General features: G+C 47.8%; 1 protein-coding gene across 1 annotated transcript; it reads left to right on the plus strand.

Moving 5' to 3' along the window:
• The first annotated feature begins 1,026 nt into the window (after positions 1–1,026).
• LOC140076455 (paraneoplastic antigen Ma1 homolog) lies at positions 1,027–2,400 on the plus strand. The gene has a single exon (XM_072122982.1). The coding sequence runs from the start codon at positions 1,027–1,029 to the stop codon at positions 2,398–2,400; it is 1,374 nt and encodes a 457-aa protein (XP_071979083.1).
• The last annotated feature ends 12,012 nt before the right edge of the window (positions 2,401–14,412 follow it).

A 14,412-nucleotide genomic window follows, 5' to 3' on the forward strand; every position in this document is an offset into this window, starting at 1 on the left:
ATAGGAGGAGTTGCTGGAGAAAGGGCTGATGGAAAAAACAAGGGATTGTGGGGAGGAGAAGGGAGAGAGACCTCATGTGCAGCAGAGAGGACTGACAGCACATGGCAGAGTGTAGAGAGTCCTGCACTGAGAGTGACACAGCAGAGGACTAGAGACAGCCCAGCAGCTCATCCCCAGAGGAGAAGAGGACCTGCTGGAGGAGCTCCATCTCTGCACCACAGCCTGATCCCCAGGAGGTCTCCACATCCTCCACCCAGGAGGTTCCTGCCTGCCCCTCCATTACCATCCAGGTGCCTGGTCCCAGCTACAAGCAGAAGCCTGGGTGCAGTTACTCAGAGTTGTGAGTAGACTTTATTGTTAGTAAGGAGTTTGCAGGAGTGCTGAAAGTATTAAGTGCACCAACGTTACAGAAAGCGCGCCAACGTCCGCGGCAACTGGGCCCCAACGATTGGACTGTGTAATATGCATAGCTGCAGCATAATAGTGTAATCTGTGCAGGTAGAGAGAGTGTGTTGTCACCTGCAGAGTGTGTCATAGTGACAGGTGTCATTTGTGTTGTGTTCTGATTTATACCCTCTGTTGCTCACAGAGCTAATTAGTTAAAGAGACCCTCTGCACCATTATCCCAACCAGGCCTGGGGAGTGCAGTTACCCTTTATTGTCACTAGCAGTACATTTTAGTAGAAAATCTGCCTCTGTAAATATTTTATTCCTGTTTATGTTTTTCCCTGTTTGCATTCATTGCACTTGGCTCATCCCTAATTCCTTCCCTCACAATAAACCTGCCAAGTTGTTTTACCCTTACCTATTGTGAGTGTGTGTTAAGCTTAGGCAGGGGTTTCCCGAGTCATCCCCTGGCAGAAGAGGAAAGCCCTCCTGCTTACCTACAGAGCTTCAAGCAAGATTCGGGTGGAGGCACTGCGCCAAATTGAGTTTGAAGTCACCATACACCCTTCCTGCAGAGGTAGGCCTGAAGGGGTGTTACAGTGGAGGCACTGCTGAGATTGAACAAACAAAACAGTTGCCATGGAGACTTTAACAGAGAGAGAAGTGACCACATGGTGTGAGGAGATGTGCATTGGTGATGAAAAAAGTTTTGCCTTGTGTGGTAAATTCTTTCATGCATCTGATGATGAGATACTGCAGATAGTGAATGAACTTCCTGGTGTCACCCATGCAAAGGTGGTTGATCGCAGGGGTGATGAAGATACACCATTCCCAGCAGCATTAATAGGAACTGATAAGATTTTGGAAAGAGAATACTTTGCATCAGCTATAGCTGTGCCGCCAGAACATGGTAGGCAATGGAAAATCATATGGCCTATGAGGCCTGCAGTGATCGGGCAACAGGATCCAAACACAAAGCATAGGATGACTAGTAGATGTTTACCTCCTACCCCACTATCAGCCAGATCTGAAGAAACACCAGCTTCTGCTGACATGCTGGTAGCAGCTATGGAAAGGTTAGTGAGTCAGTTTACAAAGATTCAGCCAGAGTCAAGCTATCGCCGTTTGAGGACTTTCTCAGGTATCACTCCAACCCCAGCCGGTGAAGAGGGGTATGACACATGGAGAGATGTGTCCCTGCAGTACCTGCAAGAGTGGCAGTGCACGGATGCAGTAAAGAAGCAGAGAATAGTGGAGAGTTTGAAGGGTCCAGCTATGGAGGTAGTGCAGGCTGCTTGGCGAAGTGATCCTAATGCAACTTTTCAAGACTATATGGCTGCTCTTGAGGATGCTTTTGGGACTCCAGAAGATGCAACAGACCTTCTTTATAAGCTCCGCACCACTTACCAGGAACCGGGTGAGAAATTATCTGACTATCTTTACCGACTGGACAAACTAGTGCACAGAATTGTGTCCAAAGGCGGGCTCAGTTCTCAAGATGTGGACCGGTACCGTTTGGATCAAGTACTGCGAGGTGCTCTCACCAATGATCCCACTGCTCAAAGACTAAGGTGCTGCGACAAAGAGAAGGTTCCTCCTTCCTTCCATCTGTTGCTGAAAGAAGTCAGACAGGAAGAAGCTATTATGGCAGCCCGAGAGCAAACATCCAAAAGAGTCTTTGCTGCTACTCTAAAGGCTGAGCAAAGCCGAGAGGAGGAGCTTCTCAAAATCATTGAGAAGCAAGCAGAACAAATTTCTCAACTCATAAAAAGCCATACAAAAGAAGTTGAGAGGTTGAAACAGGTTCCCACTACATCCCATGAGAGACAACCACGATCCACTAGGAGCACCAGTCAGGATCGACAAAGAGATGGAGACCGAAAGACAGAGGGATGTTATGTTTGTGGGGATCCCAGCCATGTTGCTCGGCGATGTCCAAACAGGTGGAGTCCTAAGAAGTCTCTTTCCCATTACGAAAACAAGCTGTCGGGAAACGGGGAAGGGGGTCAGTAGAGTCCCATACTGACCCCCATTCAAGGTCAAATGCTTGCCCCACCACTCCATCCACTGCCGCTCAACCGGGACAATTTCCGAAAGACTTGGTTGGACCAGCCCCACATGTTCCAGCTAGTATTAATGGCCAACCCTGCACTGTGCTGCTGGACAGCGGGTCTCAAGTGTCTATCATCTTTGAAAAATGGTACAAGAAATACCTCTCAGGGGTGCCCCTTCAGCCTTTATCTGGACTTGTTGTTTGGGGTTTGAGTGAACATAGCTACCCTTACAGAGGATATGTGTCTGTTATGCTACGCTTTCCAAAGACAGTTGCTGGAGTGGAGAAAGAAATACCCATCATAGCACTGGTCTGTCCAGAGGCGGAAGGAGACCAGAGATCCATACCGGTCATAGTAGGAACAAATGCCAACATTTTCCGTACATTAGCACAGTGGTGCCGAGAAATTGGTGGTGATAACTATTCACAGACCCTCACTATTCACCCAGCTTGTCTGGCTGCTTATATTAGAAAGGAGGAAGAAAGGAGGGAGCTACATCAGGAATGTTTTGATCCCTGTTTTGAAGGTAGTGACCTGAAGAAATATGAAAAGGAGTCACTAATAAAAGGCATGATGGAACGTAGAGAAGCATTCTCCCTAGGTGACTGGGATCTGGGCCTGGCGCAGTGAGTGGAGCATCGCATTAGGCTGACGGATGAGAAGCCTTTCCGAGAGAGGTCTCGAAGGCTAGCTCCTGCAGATATTGAAGACGTCAGGCAGCACTTACGAGGCCTACTAGATGCAGGAGTCATCATAGAGTCCAATAGCCCATATGCTTCTCCCATTGTTATTGCCCGCAAGAAAAATGGGGATATTCGGATGTGTGTGGACTACCGTACTCTGAATCGGCGCACAGTCCCTGATCAGTATACAGTCCCCAGGATTGATGAAGCTCTAGATTGCTTACAGGGCAGCCAGTGGTTTTCCGTGCTGGATCTCCGAAGTGGCTATTACCAGATACCCATGAATAAGGAGGATCAAGAGAAGACGGCTTTCATTTGTCCCATTGGATTCTTCCAGTTCCAAAGAATGCCTCAAGGAGTTACTGGCGCACCTGCAACGTTCCAAAGGTGCATGGATCAGGTGATGGGAGACATGAATTTTCGGGAGGTATTGGTCTACCTGGATGATCTGATCGTGTTTGGACAAACCCTAGAAGAACACAACCAGAGGCTATTCAAGGTGTTGGACAGATTGAAGAAAGCTGGGCTGAAATTGTCCCTTGAAAAATGTCGGTTCTGCCAAAAGGCCGTGAAGTATGTGGGACACATTGTCAGCCGGGAGGGGATCTCTACTGATCCAGCTAAAGTGGAATCTGTTGTTAACTGGCCCAAACCCACCAAGTTGGGGGAGCTTAGGTCCTTTCTAGGATTTTGTGGGTACTACAGAAGATTTGTACCACAGTACTCAAAGATTGCCAAGCCTCTAACTGCTCTCACCCAGGGATATCCACCTCCCAGAAAGAACTTGCATACCATGAAGGTGAAAGGGAAGACCTTTTTCAAGGTTAATGAACCATTTGGAGAGAGATGGACACCTGCGTGTGATGATGCTTTTGAGAAGCTGAAGTCCTGCCTAACCCAGGCTCCGGTGTTAGCCTATGCAGACCCTAACAAGAAGTATGTGCTGCATTTGGATGCATCCTTTGAAGGCCTTGGAGCAGTTCTGTACCAGGAGCATGGTGGAATTCTGCGGCCCGTCTACTATATCAGTCGAGGATTAACCCCCAGTGAGCGCAATTACCCGGCTCACAAACTAGAGTTCCTGGCATTGAAATGGGCAGTGGTGGACAAGCTCCATGATTATCTGTATGGGGTACAGTTTGAAGTTCACACCGACAACAATCCCCTGACTTACGTGAGGACCACAGCTAAGCTTGATGCGACTGGGCACAGATGGCTTGCAGCATTAGCTGTATATGAATTCAGCTTAAAGTATAGGCGAGGAACCACAAACATTGATGCTGACGCCCTTTCCCGCCTGCCCAGGCAGTCGCTGAATGAAGAGGAAGAAGCTTGGTTAGAATTACCTGCTCCAGAAGTGAAAGCTCTATGTCACAAGCATCAAGCTGCCACTATTCCTCTCAAGGGATGTGCAAAATTCCTAGGAGTGTCTGAGAAATCTCTGCCACCTTTGTTTTGCAAGTTGACTAGGGTGAACACAGACTCCTTGCCTCAACTGACCCGAAACCAAATGGAAAAGGCCCAACAAGAAGATCCTTCTGTGGGAGTGGTTCGATGGTGTGTGAAAAGAGCAAGGAGGCCTGAAAGAAATGCACTGAAGACCGAGGAGTCCATTTTACTAGCTCGTCAGCTGGAACATCTAGTTGTGAGAGCTGGCCTGCTCTATCGGGAGGTTAAACGTCAAAATGGAGAGGTCCGAAGACAGCTGGTTCTACCCACTCAGTTTCGGAATATGGTCATGAAAGCTTTACATGATGAACATGGACACCTTGGAATTGAGAAGACAACTGGTCTTGTTGTGGACAGATTTTACTGGCCGAGAATGGAAGCGGACATCGAGGGTTATTGCAAGTCATGTGCTCGGTGTGTCCTGAGGAAAACTTTGCCAACTCGATCAGCGCCTTTGGTGAACATCAACAGCGATGGTCCGATGGATTTAGTGTGTATTGATTTCCTCTCCATTGAGCCAGATGAGGGCAACATCTGCAACGTCCTAGTAGTCACTGATCATTTCACCCGCTATGCACAGGCCTACTGCACTAAAGACCAGCGGGCAGTCACTGTCGCAAAAACATTGTGGGAAAAATTCTTTGTACACTACGGATTGCCAGCTCGCATCCATACTGACCAAGGAAGAGATTTTGAGAGTCGACTGATCAAAGAGCTGTGTGAGATATGTGGGATCAAGAAGTCTAGAACCACCCCTTTCCACCCACAAGGGGATCCTCAACCGGAGAGGTTCAACCGCACTCTTCTCAATATGTTGGGTACTTTGGACACCAAGCAAAAGGGACGCTGGAGCCGTCATATAAGTCAGTTGGTCCATGCTTACAATTGTACAAAGAATGAGTCGACGGGGTACTCCCCTTACTTCCTCATGTTTGGGAGAGAAGCTAGGCTACCAGTGGATATCAGCTTTGGAGTGTCACCCGACCATTCATCTGGGAAGACTTATATGAAATATGTGTCCCAGTTAAAGGAAGAATTGAAAAGGGCTTACGGATTGGCTGATCAAGCGTCTGGTCGAGCAGGGACACGAAACAAGATCCGCTATGACCGCAGGGTACGAGAACACATTCTGCAACCTGGAGATAGAGTTCTCATTTAACAGCTGGGTCTTCCGGGAAAACATAAGCTTGCTGATTGTTGGAGACCAGAGCCCTATGTGGTAGTTGAGAAGCTGCCTGGTGTTCCATCTTACAGAGTTAAACCTGAGAATGGAAGTGGAATAATAAAGACCTATCATCGTCAACATCTGTTGCCTGTGGGAAAGAACATCAGATTGCAACAGTCACAAGAAGATGGGGCCTCATCAGTCACCAGGCGTCCTAGAAGGAGTCCTCGTCATAGAAGAATAGTCGATCCGGTAGTCACCCCTAAAAGCAGTGATAGTGACTCCAGTGATGAGTGGGGGTTAGACTATAGATGTGAAGGAGATCCATATCCTATCATTCATGACAGTCCAGAGCAGTGTCTTCCTGTGGACAACCAAGATGAACCCAGTCCAGAGGCTATCCTCCTTTGTCCACAGTCGGGGGAGAATTCAGAAGGAATAAAATCGCCAGGCGAAGAAGTATCCATCACAGAACCTGAGTCAATATGTCAAGAGCTGGGGGTTGAGGAGGGAACTCCTGCAGTACACACACGTCCCACAAGGAACACTAGACCACCCATGATGCTGACCTATGATAGAATGGGTCAAGCTACTGAGGTCCCTAGAGTTGTACGACCCCAATTCACTAGTCAGTGGCCATACTTTCCCTCTGTGTCCCTGTGGCCAAATGATTTGTGTGTTTCTGGTAGTGGTGTTAGTCAGGATGCTTTCACACCAATTGGTTTTTTAGGTGGCGAGTCATCTTATCATGCTGGGCCTTCCAATGTGACTCACCAGGGGGAGAGTGTAACCCCTGCTAAGAGCACAACATGTGAACAGGACAATGTAATTGCTGGGCAGCAGGGGTTAAGACTAGCAGCTAGCAGCACCTACTCCTCAGGAGCAGACTGGACTACATCTCCCAGCAATCACTGCTGCTCTGTGCCACTGACACTGATAGGAGGAGTTGCTGGAGAAAGGGCTGATGGAAAAAACAAGGGATTGTGGGGAGGAGAAGGGAGAGAGACCTCATGTGCAGCAGAGAGGACTGACAGCACATGGCAGAGTGTAGAGAGTCCTGCACTGAGAGTGACACAGCAGAGGACTAGAGACAGCCCAGCAGCTCAGCCCCAGAGGAGAAGAGGACCTGCTGGAGGAGCTCCATCTCTGCACCACAGCCTGATCCCCAGGAGGTCTCCACATCCACCACACAGGAGGTTCCTGCCTGCCCCTCCATTACCATCCAGGTGCCTGGTCCCAGCTACAAGCAGAAGCCTGGGTGCAGTTACTCAGAGTTGTGAGTAGACTTTATTGTTAGTAAGGAGTTTGCAGGAGTGCTGAAAGTATTAAGTGCACCAACGTTACAGAAAGCGCGCCAATGTCCGCGGCAACTGGGCCCCAACGATTGGACTGTGTAATATGCATAGCTGCAGCATAATAGTGTAATCTGTGCAGGTAGAGAGAGTGTGTTGTCACCTGCAGAGTGTGTCATAGTGACAGGTGTCATTTGTGTTGTGTTCTGATTTATACCCTCTGTTGCTCATAGAGCTAATTAGTTAAAGAGACCCTCTGCAGCATTATCCCAACCAGGCCTGGGGAGTGCAGTTACCCTTTATTGTCACTAGCAGTACATTTTAGTAGAAAATCTGCCTCTGTAAATATTTTATTCCTGTTTATGTTTTTCCCTGTTTGCATTCATTGCACTTGGCTCATCCCTAATTCCTTCCCTCACAATAAACCTGCCAAGTTGTTTTACCCTTACCTATTGTGAGTGTGTGTTAAGCTTAGGCAGGGGTTTCCCGAGTCAACCCCTGGCAGAAGAGGAAAGCCCTCCTGCTTACCTACAGAGCTTCAAGCAAGATTCGGGTGGAGGCACTGCGCCAAATTGAGTTTGAAGTCACCATACACCCTTCCTGCAGAGGTAGGCCTGAAGGGGTGTTACATATATGAGGATGTAGTTACCTCATACACTGTACATATCACTGATATATGAGGATGTAGTTACCTCATACACTGTACATATCACTGATATATATGAGGGTGTAGTTTCCTCACGCTGTACATGGCACTGATCTACATGAGGGTGTTCACCTCAGACACTGGACCTCAGACGCTGGATATGTTGCTGTTTTACATGTGGCTACTTACCTCATGTATACTATGTAATGTTACACAGGTTATTTGTACCTTCCAATCACATGTGCACATGGCTACGGTATTACTAGTCCTAATGGCGCTAACATGGTGACAATCACGAGCCTCGGACTGGAGCTTCTTTGGAAGAGGGTAGATATCCTCCATTACTCTGCTTGTTATGGGGAGGTCACATGTATTTTACACTATGTAGAGGGGCTGCCTGGAGAGAGCACATGTAATAGTGCGGCCTCCATCTGTGAAACTGTACGAGTCTATTATTATCTCATTATTATTATCTCATCCAGTTCTCCGTAATCATGGTGTCCTACACTTTATGGCTATCGTTTGACCATGATAGGTGCAGGTCCCTCACATTCGATGTGGTCCAGCATTGACCTGTACAGAGTAAATTGGGGGCTGGTTATGGGGAGTTTTTGGTGCTTTGAAAGTAACCTCCATATCACTACCTTTTGCTATGTGTTCACCACATGCCGCATTTAGATGCTTGTTGTATTTGTGCATTTGTACGTGGCTTTGTCTAACTGATTTTTGTAGTTATTGGCGCAAACTGTGTGTTGTGCATAAATATAGATATATAGATGTATATGGCCTTTAGTTGTGTCTTATGTATTAGGGAGTGCCCATGTATACTTCTGCACACTCATATATAATGTATGTTACATGAGTGGTGGATAGTGCGATATTGTGGGGATAACATGCCGCCTCAGCCTATAATGAGGAAGAAAGGGTGTAATATTATACTACAGTTATAACTGTAGATAAACGGACCGTATGGATATGCCATTTGTGCATTTTATATAGTGTCTTACCTGTCCCCACTATATTGTATACGAGAATTGTAGTTATTACCACATGCAGATAACAGGTAAATAATGGATATGACTATAGCCTGTAATGCTGTGCTTGTATATATAACAGAAGGGTGTTGTCTGTCTGTATTCAGACCAGCAGGCTCATTGTATAGCATTTATATCTATACTGTATTTACAACGTGCGCTGTAGCGCTGTACATCATAGGCAAGGATTTAGGTAGTCGTCTCCTGTAAGGCCCTCTGGTCTTTTCAAGAGACATATCAGATATTTCTTACGAATAAAGCAGCGTACTGTGTGATGTTCAGGGAGGGCCGTGCAGGGGCTGGACTGCTGAGTAACGTTGCAGGGTGTTCTTTGCTTTGTTGGGTCCTTTAGGTGCCTGTTACAGGGGCTACTTCCTCTGGGGTTTCTCACGGCTGGAGATGGTATTAGTCCTGTAGGGTGGCAGACTGAAATCTCCCATTGTAAGTTTTATGGGAGGAGAACCTGGGTCTGCTTAGGTGCAGGCTCAGAGCTGGTTTGCCCTTTGTTACTGTTACTGAGGCTTATGTCCTTTCTTGTAGGTTGCTTGTTTTTGGTTTTGAGCGAGCCCTATTCCTGTTGGGAGCTCCTAGTGGCGGAAAAGAGAATTGATGTGGATTTTTTCGGAAGTCGAAGTGGTGGTTCGGGAGTCCGGATGAACAAACCACTTCGACAGCTATGGTTTCCAAAGAAACGAACAGAGATTGCGGTTGATTTTGAGAATATTAAAATAATAATAATTGTGTTTATCAGCAATAAATAGCTGTGACCTTTTCTGCCCAACAGGAAGCCTCGTGTCATCATTTCTTAGTTATGTTTAGTTATAAATGGTTTATGGGGTTAATGTTATGGGTAAGATTATGTATCTTTACTAAAGTGCCTTAATGTGGAGTTAAATGGGTAATGTTTACTACCTCCCAGTCTGAAGGGTGCCCCCGACTGTAGAAGGAGGGCGCCCACTGACTGGGGGTGTCCTAGTGTTGCAATTTATTACATGGGACGTTTGCACTTTAAATAGGGGTGGTATTTGCTTCCTTTCTCCTCCCTGCTGCTGCTGCTCAGTCCCTCCCATAGCTGAGCCTTTATAGGGCTGGCACTGCCTGCACTTCCTCTTGCCCGCGCCATCTTCAAGCTGTCCCTCCCTCCCTCCCTACTGTTACTTGGTTTTTGTTTTTTGATGTTTTCGGATTTCAGTGATCATCTCAAGTCACAGCTGAAGGAAAATGAGAATTGATGTGGATTTTGCCCGGAAGTCGAAGTGCTGATTCGGGAGTCCGGTTGAGCAAACCGCTTCGGGCAGCGACGGTTTACAAAGAGATGGATGAAAATTGTGGTTAATTTTTTAAAAGTATTAAGTAATAATTGTTTTCTGAGATCATCTCAAGTCACAGCTGGCGGAAAAGAGAATTGATGTGGATTTTTTCGGAAGTCGAAGTGGTGGTTCGGGAGTCCGGATGAACAAACCACTTCGACAGCTATGGTTTCCAAAGAAACGAACAGAGATTGCGGTTGATTTTGAGAATATTAAAATAATAATAATTGTGTTTATCAGCAATAAATAGCTGTGACCTTTTCTGCCCAACAGGAAGCCTCGTGTCATCATTTCTTAGTTATGTTTAGTTATAAATGGTTTATGGGGTTAATGTTATGGGTAAGATTATGTATCTTTACTAAAGTGCCTTAATGTAGAGTTAAATGGGTAATGTTTACTACCTCCCAGTCTAAGCACACAGCACATACACACACACACAGCATATAAACACACAGCACATACACACACAGCATATAAACACATAGCAAATACACACACAGTGTATAAACACACAGCACATACAGCATATAAACACACAGCACATACACATACAGCATACAGACTGGGTGGCATGAACCCCCCAAAAAAACCATTATGAACTCTCTCAGGCCCTTTAATACCAAAATCACATTACCAAAACGAATAACCATAAAACCACACAGACTCTTCTTTTGTTGGGTATAAAAAATGGTCACAGCTTTATTTTTTAATTAACAATTTCCAAAAACTCTTAAACTCGTAAAGGCACTTGATTGTAAAATCGTTCCATTGGCCCGGCCGCTGTATGCCAGCTAGCCTCCCAGCTGCCAAGTCGGCCAACCGAGCCTTCACCTCCATCGCTCACTTTCCGCCAGCTGTGACTTGAGGAAACTAAAAGAACAATAAATTAACAAGAAAAACAAACACAAATATAGGGCGGGAGGGCGGGACGCTTTTCTGCCAAGCTTATGACAAAGAGGAAGCACCCACCTCTTACACCGGCTTAAATCCCTCACGCCTGTAGGCGTGAATAATTATGAGGTAGCAGGGTGGAGATAAGCTATAACCCACCCCTTAATTAAAGTGCCACCAATCCCTGACCTTCAACTTGAACTAACCTAAAAGAGCAGCCACCAGTCCAGGGGCACCTTCCTTACTTAGTCAGGCGTACCCCGCAGACTGGGTGGCATGAACCCCCCAAAAAACCATTATGAACTCTCTCAGGACCTTTAATACCAAAATCACATTACCAAAACGAATAACCATAAAACCACACAGACTCTTCTTTTGTTGGGTATAAAAAATGGTCACAGCTTTATTTTTTAATTAACAATTTCCAAAAACTCTTAAACTCGTAAAGGCACTTGATTGTAAACTCGTTCCATTGGCCCGGCCGCTGTATGCCAGCTAGCCTCCCAGCTGCCAAGTAGGCCAACCGAGCCTTCACCTCCATCGCTCACTTTCCGCCACCAGCAGAACCGTGTACCCCTACACGGTGCTGCGACCACCACCCAACAAAAAGAGAGCCAGCTCGATACAGTCTTGAATACCTGCCAAGAAAATATCCGTGCCGATATCGTTTAAGTGGGCCCTATCCTCATGCATCAGATTGGCATTGTTGCCCTCTAATTCCCTGTGACGCACAACTACTCCACACCTCCCCAGAACATAACGGGACATTCTCGTATTGATGGTGCGTCTAGCCCTCTCCACTGCCGAGCGATCACGAGCACCTCTCTCTCCAAACCACCCGGGGAATCACCTCTGACCACACTACCACCACTTCCGAAAAAAATGACATAATGCCCATAAGGGTAAGCAACTCAGCCACCCGTATAGTGCAAAGATCATTACCCCCCGCGTGTAAAACCAACACCACCGGGTCAGAGGCAGATCTGCTGATTGACACTGCTTCGGGAAGCACCTGGACCCATCTCAAACCCTGAATGCCCCTCCAACACACATCAGCTTGGTGAAGCCCAAGGCTCCGGCCTCCCGGACGACATGCGGCCCTCTGGCCTGCCCAGAAAATGTAGGAATGCCCCAATAACCAAACCGCCGGCCTGGGGCGCACCGTACCAGCAACTCCTGAAAAACATCAATAAAACATCACAATAAGTCAGGGCGTATGTAGCGTGCAAAACACGCCGACTTCCACCGCCCAATTTTCATAACCTCCGTATCCGGAAGACCCTCCCTGGCTGCCTCCGTTGCCGCCCCGATACGGAAGGAATGAGTGCCGTAGCTACAGTGATCCACCCCCAATACCCCAAGGCACTTCTGAAAAATAGCCTGAAATTGATAACGGGTGAGGGGGGAACCATCCTCGTGCACCAAAAAATGCGAACCCGAAAAAAGCCAAGCTAAACGCCATCGAAAAAAGCAAGGATTCAAAGGGGGAGGAACAAACCACGGAACACCCCTTAATCAGGTCGCATAGCAGAGCAAAAGAAACCGGCCGCCTCGATTCGCCAGGGATATGCTCCCTACGCCAACCCTTCAAGGCCTGTCTGATAACAAAAGATTTCGTGGGGTCGGCCAACCCGAAAAACTGCAAAAAGAAGGACACCCCAGCTAGCCGGCCCTGCACCACTGCCCCCGATATATCTGCATCCCTCATGCTCAACAAGTAATCCTGAGTCACCCTTGTTCTCATAGCAGGGTCCCGCCATATGTCCCTGTCCCCCGCCGCTTGCAACCCCCACACCTTACCATACTGCTGCCATGTTGCAGGGGCAACCGAGGAACGAACCATCGCCATCAACTGTGGATCAGGCTCCACATATGGGGAGGGCACCAACACCCCTCCAACTCCTCTCCCGGTAACCGCTTCCGGAAAACCTGAAAGTCAAGTCTGGATAGCGGGCCAGCAATTACATTGTCAACTCCCGGAACATGTTGTGCCCTGAACATGATGTTCCACTCCAAACATCTAAGGACTAGATGCCTCAGAAACGCCAACACTGGAAGGGAAGAAGAAGTCAGTTTGTTAACAGCAAACACAACCCCCAAATTATCCGTCCAAAAGCAAATATTCTTATTCGCAAACAAACGACCCCAGAGCTCGACTGCCACAACGATCGGGAATAGCACCAACAACGTCAAATTACGAACCAACCCCAAAGCCGACCATTCGGGCGGCCAGGGCTCCGCGCACCATGTGGACCCGAAAATTGCCCCAAAACCGCGCGCGCCTGCAGCGTCCATGAAAAGCCAAATTTCAGAATTAGGAACCTCTGGGGCCTGCCAGAACGTCATGCCGTTATACCCCAGCAAAAAACGTTCCCATACCCGCAAATCAGCCCGAAGCTGGGCGGAAATACGAATACGATGCTCAGGGTGGCAAACCCCTTTAGTGGCCAGGGACAAGCGCTGCGAAAAAACTCTGCCCATGGGCATAACCCGACACGTGAAAACCAGCAAACCCAATAACGATTGCATCTGACACAGCGTGACCTTCCTGACCGAGCAAAAACCCCTCACCAACGCCAAGAGCCTGTCGAGCTTCTCCCTAGGCAAACGGAAGACCATCGCTTCGGAATCAAGCTCGATCCCCAAAAAGGACAAAACCGTGCACGGGCCCTCCGTCTTTTCCGCCGAAAAAGGGACCCCGAAGCGCGCCATAAAAAACTGGAAGGACTTCAACAGATGTGAACAAACCGGGAAAGCAGCCGGTCCCACAAACAAAAAATCATCCAGGTAATATGTGACCGACCGAAAATCAGTTTCGTATCGGACCACCCACTCCAGGAATGAACTGAAAAGCTCAAAATATTTGCAAGAAATGGAGCAGCCTGTGGGGAGGCAGGTATCGTAATAATACATCCCATCGACCATGCAACCCAAAAGATGATAGCAATCTGGGTGCACCGGCAGGAGCCGGAAAGCCGACTCGATGTCCGACTTTGCCAGCAACGCCCCTTTACCCGCCTGCCACAACAAGAAAACTGCCCTGTCAAAAAAGACGTAAGATACGGACGCCTGCTCAGGAGAAATACCGTCATTCACCGACGAACCCTTAGGTAAGGATAAGTGATGAAAGAGTCGGAACTTCCCAGGTTCCTTCTTTGGAACAACTCCCAAAGGGGAAACCCTCAAGTTTGAAAATGGTGGTGATGAAAATGGGCCCTCTATGCGACCCATCTCCACCTCCTTCCCCACCTTATCCCTAAGGACATCAGGGTGCTCATCTGCAGACTTCAGATTACCTGCAAAAGAGCCAACTGGAGAAAAATTGAAGGGAATAAAGAAACCGAACGAAAAACCGAAACTAAGCTGGCCCGTCGCCTCCTATCAGGATACCGGCCGAGCCAGTGGGACATCTCGCAAACGTTCACCGGTGTCTTTTTGTTCGGCACCAGCGCCCTTCCCCCCGTGCCTAGCGGCCGGACGAGAGCACTTGACTGCCGAATG

Source organism: Engystomops pustulosus, chromosome 9 (assembly GCF_040894005.1).
Source record: "Engystomops pustulosus chromosome 9, aEngPut4.maternal, whole genome shotgun sequence".
Lineage (NCBI taxonomy): Eukaryota > Metazoa > Chordata > Amphibia > Anura > Leptodactylidae > Engystomops > Engystomops pustulosus.

Coding starts and splice junctions, on each gene's coding strand:
- LOC140076455 (XM_072122982.1), top strand. CDS start 1,027: ATGGAGACTTTAACAGAGAGAGAAGTGACCACATGGTGTGAGGAGATG.